Source organism: Rhincodon typus, chromosome 3, assembly GCF_021869965.1.
Source record: "Rhincodon typus isolate 14 chromosome 3, sRhiTyp1.1, whole genome shotgun sequence".
NCBI lineage: Eukaryota > Metazoa > Chordata > Chondrichthyes > Orectolobiformes > Rhincodontidae > Rhincodon > Rhincodon typus.
In genome coordinates this window covers 4,767,497-4,773,910 of record NC_063334.1, presented here as the reverse complement: position 1 = coordinate 4,773,910, position 6,414 = coordinate 4,767,497, and the positions used below count along the sequence as shown (strand labels likewise).

At 46.4% G+C, this 6,414-nt stretch overlaps 1 protein-coding gene across 2 annotated transcripts in view; it reads right to left on the bottom strand.

Moving 5' to 3' along the window:
* The window catches only part of tnksa (tankyrase, TRF1-interacting ankyrin-related ADP-ribose polymerase a), a 151,804-nt gene extending 148,848 nt beyond the window's left edge, over positions 1-2,956 (bottom strand). For both annotated transcript variants that reach the window (XM_048595409.1, XM_048595410.1), the window contains exon 1: positions 2,537-2,956. In XM_048595409.1, coding sequence (XP_048451366.1) covers positions 2,537-2,882 — 346 coding nt within the window. In that variant the 5' untranslated portion in view covers positions 2,883-2,956. The remainder of the gene's footprint in view (positions 1-2,536) is intronic.
* Between the last annotated feature and the right edge of the window lie 3,458 nt (positions 2,957-6,414).

Below are 6,414 nucleotides of genomic sequence, written 5' to 3'. Positions count from 1 at the left end.
GCTTGGCCTGCTGTGTTCATCGAGCTCTACACTTTGTTATCATACAATCAATATGGTGTCTTCTACATTATGAATAAATACTATTACGACACAGAGACAGAAAGCTAAATCAAACCAGCTTTTCCACATCTGTATTCACAACATAGTAAAATTAAAACGTTCAAAAACTCTCAAAGTAGACCCCAATGATTCCTGGCCAGACTTTTTGAATAACCAAGCCTAGACCTTGAATAATCAATTCTAGACACCGGGTTTATAAACTTAAACGAAAGATAACAATTTATTAACCATATAATACTTTTAACACAGCATAATGAAGCAAGTAATCTAATTGATGTTTATGATTTAAACCCAAAAACCTTTGTTGCAGCCCCCTTCATACAAAGAGATACACAAACAGAATTAAGGGATGAATAAAAATAACAAAACTGGCCAGATTACTTATGCGGTTTTCACAATGTCTGTTCTACAGGCATAAACCAAGGTTTCTTGGTTGATTTTCTTAAGACATCAATGTCCCTTTTCAGTTCACTCTAAGGAAGTCAGTAATACGCATAACTTATTTATATTTTCTGAACTTCCAATAATTGATAAGAGGAGGTTAGGCAGGGAGCTTTCAAACTTTCATGCTGTAACATCAACAAACAAACTCCTCCTCTCATAAACCAGTCCAAAAACCAGTTCAAACTCTGGCCCTCCCTCTGTTTGCCCATCATGTTCCCTTCCAGACTTGCTGGCAAGAGTTCCCAGGTATTGACATTGTTAATGGCCAAACATGTGCTATCTGGTTAGACATACAGCTTTCCCCAGTGTCAAATAGTCTATGGAATCCTTTTGATCAAGAATCAACCTGTAATTAACATTCATACTTGGCCTCACAAACAAACAACGGCTTGTTTTTGTTTCTAACAGATTCAGTTCACAGTTCTCAGCAATAAACCAAAATTAATAAAATAATAACACAAAAATAATGAAAAATCAGTGAGTTCTAACAATACTTCTGGATTCCTTTCACTCCCCAAACTGGAAAAAGCAAAACCACAAAATATTTATCCAGTCTATGCATCCTCTTAAGCCAGGACATGCTATCCTATGTATTCGCCAGTCACCCCAAGGAAATCCTTAGCAACCATTCGGTCCATTGTATGTGGGCAGCATGGTAGCACTGTAGTTAGCACTGCTGCCTCATGGCATCAGGGACCGGGTACGATTGAGTGACTGTGTGGAGTTTGCACGTTCTCCCTGTATCTGTGTACGTTTCCAATGGGTACTCCAGTTTCCTCCCCACAGCCCAAAGATGTGCAGGTTAGGTGGACTGGCCATACTAAATTGCCCCGCAGTGTCCAGGGGTGTGCAGGCTATGTGGATTAACCATGGTAAATATGGGATGGAGTGGGTCAGTGCAGACCTGACAGGTGAATTGCCTCTACTTGCACTGTACAGATTCTATGATTCATTGTGCATCATGAAGCCCTTTTATTAATTTGGACATGGGATGTGGGCATCACTGGCTGGACCAACATTTATTACTGCAGAGCCATCAATTAGGAGTCACATGTAGGCTCGACCAGGTAAGGATGATAGATTCCTTCCCTAAAGGGCGTTAGAAAACAAGGTGGCTATTTACAACGGTCAACAATGGTTATATAGTTGTCATTAGGCCAGCTTCAATTAATTCCAGATTTTTTACTGAATTAAAATTCACCTGCCATGGTTGGATTTGATCCTACGTCCTCACTATTAGTCTCTTCTGGTTTACTAATCCAGTGACATTACCACTACACCGCTGCCTCCCCTTAATGTTATCATCTCCGAACCTTTTCCCAATTAGATATGCACTTTATAAGCTAATGGGGAGCAGTTCAGAAGACAGGAAAAGACCTACTTTACCGAGACGAAACCTTCCTTTCTTGGGAATATCCTCTCCAAGTTCCTTAGATCCTAGCCATCCTGACTGTGGAGGCGGCTAGTGGGCGAATTGGCCTTGTCACGACCGTCATTTTCAAATGTTCCAAAATTGATAAGGAGCTTTTACTTAAGAAGCGATTTCTGTGCGACAAAATTTCGGCACAGCCGCCGCTCCTTTTACAAATGACCCAATAATGAAACAATTGTTTACATCGTCACCGCAAAATGAAGATTTATCCTCCCCGTACGATTCCCGCTAACACGTTCTCCAGCTCCCGATCTCTATGAAGATGAAGTCCATTTAAATAACATGAATTACTGCCATGTGACAATTGACAAAGATCGTATGGGGCTATCAGTTTTTTTAATGCAGTATCCGTATAGGGCCCGTATTCGGACGCTGATTTTAAGCCATCCTTGTTCCTACTCTTGTCCAAACCCATGGCAACATCTTCATCTAACCCTCACCCCGCCCCAATCCCAAAGTTGTTGCGTTGTTTTGACGGCGATGAGTCCAGGCCTCTGAGGCTCTCGATCTCAGCCCCGGACTCTCGTCCACACACTAGGAGATCAGTGACCGCCCCACCTCCCATAGGCCCCGCTCTAAAAGCCTGATCGAGTTACAAACCTGCGGCGAAGTGCAGCGGCGTGGATTTCCTGCCGGCCATGTCCTTGGCGTTCACATTGCCCGAATCTACCAGTCGCTTCACCCGCAAAACGTCGCCGTTCCTGCAGGCCTCGAACAGCTCTCGGCCCGAGTCATTCACCGCCCCCCCTCCACCTCCTGTTGTTGTTGTTGTTGTTGTTGGTGGCGGCGGCGGCGGCGGCACCGCTGCCCCGGAAGGCGGGGAGGTGGCGTTGCCGCCGGTGAATCCTGGTGAATCAGGCCTGTCGGAAGCCGGGGTCGGGGTTGGGGTGGAGCTCGGGCCGGGGTCCGAGGCGCTGGGAGAGAGCTGGCTCCGCCGCGCCGCCATCTTCGACCGTCACTGCAGCAACGCTGGCTGACGTCACTGAGGCATGGAGCGCGCACGCCGACACCAAGCGGGAGCGCCCCTCGGGAGGTGGGGAGGAGTGAAGCGCACGCGCACCGTGCACGTACCCAGCACCGGCCCTGCGGATGGGTGTGTTTCGGGTGCGGGGGGTGGGGGGGCTGCGGCGTGAGGTTGAGGCGGGGTGAAACCTCCTCTCGCCAATGGACAGCTTTTCGCTACCTGATTGGTCATTCTTCAGGGCCTTTTGATTGGCCCGAACTCTGATTAGCCGATTGGGGATCTCCTGTGCATGCGCTCACCTGTGCTTGCGAGAGGGTCAACAACTCGATGCTGCCAGAGTGACATGTTGCCCCAGAGTTGTTGGCTTGAGAAGCTGGCCTAGAAACAGCCTCTGAGTGGAAAATAGAAATTGGTGGATAAGCCTGATTTCAGTTGTTTCAGTGGCGGGAGTCTGGGAGAAAGTGTGAGGGCAGCCTGGGAAGGTAAGCTTCTCGACTATAAAAGTCTTGCCTCGCGTGACTGCGGCCTTTCAGTTGTTTCAGCGGCGGGAGTCCGGGAGAAAGCGCGAGGGCAGCCTGGGAAGGTAAGCTTCCACCCAATAAATTTGGGAGTTAACTAATACCCGAGACACTACACACGTAGTGTCTCCCACCCTTCCACCTCTTCTAACCTAATAATAACGACTAAGTGTGGTGAGCAGGTAAGTTATTTGCATTTTTTTTTCCCCATCTCTTTCTTATCTTTTGGGGTGGTCACCTAGACACCAAATCCTCTGGGAGCGGGTCGGAAGGCAAAGCCGCGCCACCATCTTCGACGTCACTGCAGCAACGCCGGCTGATGTCACTGAGGCACAGAGTAAACTTACTGGTGCAGAGAACACTGCAAAACTACAAAAAAACTAATTAATTTTAAATAATTAACTAAGTAGAGATGGCAGGCCAGGTGATGTGTTGTAGCTATATGATGTGGGAGCTAGCTGATCCCATTGAGAACGGCAGTGACCACATCTGCAGCAAGTGTTGGCTGCTTGAGGAGCTCCAGCTCAAAATTGATGAGCTGGAATCCGAACTCCAAACACTGCGGCACATCCGGAAGGGGGAGAAATACCTGGATGCTGTGTTCCAGGTGGCAGTCACACCTGGTAGATTAACTAATGTTAATTCGATTGGCGGGCAGGGACAGCAGTGTGTGACTGCGAGTGAGGCAGGTAGAGGGACCCTGCAGACAGGAACACAGGAGCCGCAGCCCTTGACGTTGTCCCACAGATATGAGGCACTTGCTCCCTGCGTGGATGAGGAACAGGGCTGCAGGAAGGATGAGTCAACTGACCATGGCACCATGGTCCAGGAGGCCATTCAAGAGGGGGGAGCAAAAAGACAGATTGTAGTTGTAGGGGATTCCATCATCGGGGGATAGACAGTATCCTTTGCGAGCAAGATAGAGAATCCTGCATGGTGTGTTGCCTGGCCGGTGCCAGGGTGCAAGACATCTCTGACCGGCTTGAGAGGATACTAGAGAAGGAGGGGGAGGATCCAATTGTTGTGGTCCACGTAGGTACCAACAACATAGGCAGGACTAGGAAAAAAGACCTGTTTCGGGATTATGAAAAGCTAGGAGCAAAATTAAAAAGCAGGTCTTCAAGGGTCATAATCTCCAGATTGCTGCCCGAGCCACGTGCAAATTGGCATAGGGAGGCGAGGATCAGGGAAGTAAACACATGGCTAAAAGAGTGGTGTGGGAAAGAGGGTTTCCTTTTCATGGGGCACTGGCATCAGTTCTGGGACAGGAGGGATCTATACCGCTGGGATGGACTCCACCTGAACAGGGCCGGGTCCAGTGTTCCGGCGAAAAGGGTAAATAGGGTGGTTAATAGGACTTTAAACTAGTAAGTAGGGGGGAAGGGAGAAGTGAGCATAGAGGGAGAATAACAATTAATGTAAGGCAAAGCAGCAGGTTAGCAGGTGACGAGGAAGCTTCAACTCCATTGAAAATTAGGAAAAAAGTTAAAGGGAAGGAGAACTCAAGAGCTGTTAGTAATGGAGGTAATAGGACCCAAAAAGAAGGTGCAAAAACTGGCATAAGGGCACTTTATCTGAATGCTCGGAGCATTCGAAACAAGGTGGATGAGTTGACGGCGCAAATCATGGCAAATGGGTATGATTTAGTGGCCATTACAGAGACATGGTTACAGGATGGTCATGACTGGGAGTTAAATATCCAGGGGTATCAAACTGTTCGGAAGGACAGACAGGAAGATAAGGGAGGTGGTGTTGCTCTGATTCTTAAGGATGATATCAGGGCGGTAGTGAGAGATGATATAGGTTCTACTGAACAAAACGTTGAATCCATTTGGGTGGAAATTAGGAATAGCAGGGAGAAGAAGTCACTGATAGATGTGGTCTATAGGCCACCAAATAATGACATCGTGGTGGGGCGGGCCATAAACATAGAAATAGCTAATGCATGTAAAAATGGTACAGCAATTATCATGGGGGATTTTAATCTACATATCGATTGGTCAAACCAGTTCGGTCATGGCAGCCTTGAGGAGGTGTTCGTAGAATGCATCCACGATAATTTCCCTTGAACAATATGTAATGGAACCTACGAGGGAGCAAGCTATCCTAGATCTAGTCCTGTGTAATGAGACAGGAATAATTAATGATCTCACAGTTAGGGATCCTCTCGGAAGGAGCAATTTAAATTACGAATTTAAAATACAGATGGAGCGTGAGAAGGTTAAATCCAGTACCTATGTCCTGTGCTTAAACAAAGGAGACTATGAAGGAATGAGGGAGGAGTTAGCTAAGGTAGAATGGGAGCAAAAACTTTATGGTGGGTCAATTGAGGAACAGTGGAGGACTTTCAAAACGATTTTTCAGTGTTCAGCAGAAGTATATTCCAGTGATAAGGAAGAACTGTAGGAAAAGAGAGGGCCGACCATGGATGTCTAAGGAAATAAAGGAAAGTATCAGACTGGAAAAAAACACATACAAAAAAGCAAAGAGTAGTGGGAAACTAGTAGACTGGGAAATCTTTTAAGGCCAACAGAAAGCCACAAAAAAAAGTTAGAAAGAAAAATAACATAGATTATGAGAGTAAAATAGCTCAGAATATAAAAACAGGCAGCAAAAGTTTCTATAAATATGTAAATCGTAAAAGAGTGGCGAAGGTAAACATTGGTCCTTTAGAGGATGAGAAGGCCAATTTAATAACTGGGAATGAGGAAATAGCCGAGACATTAAACAGTTATTTCGTGTCGGTCTTCACAGTGGAAGATACAAATAACATGCCGAAAACTAATGGCAAGAAGGTTATAGCAGGTGAGGACCTAGAAACTATCATTATCACTAAGGAGGCAGTGCTGGGCAAGCTAATGGGGCTAAAAGTAGACACGTCTCCTGGCCCTGATGAAATGCATTCCAGGGTACTAAAAGAGGTGATGGGGGAAGTAGCAAATGCACTAGTAATTAGTTACAAAATTCACTGGACTCTGGGGTGGTTCCTGCAGATT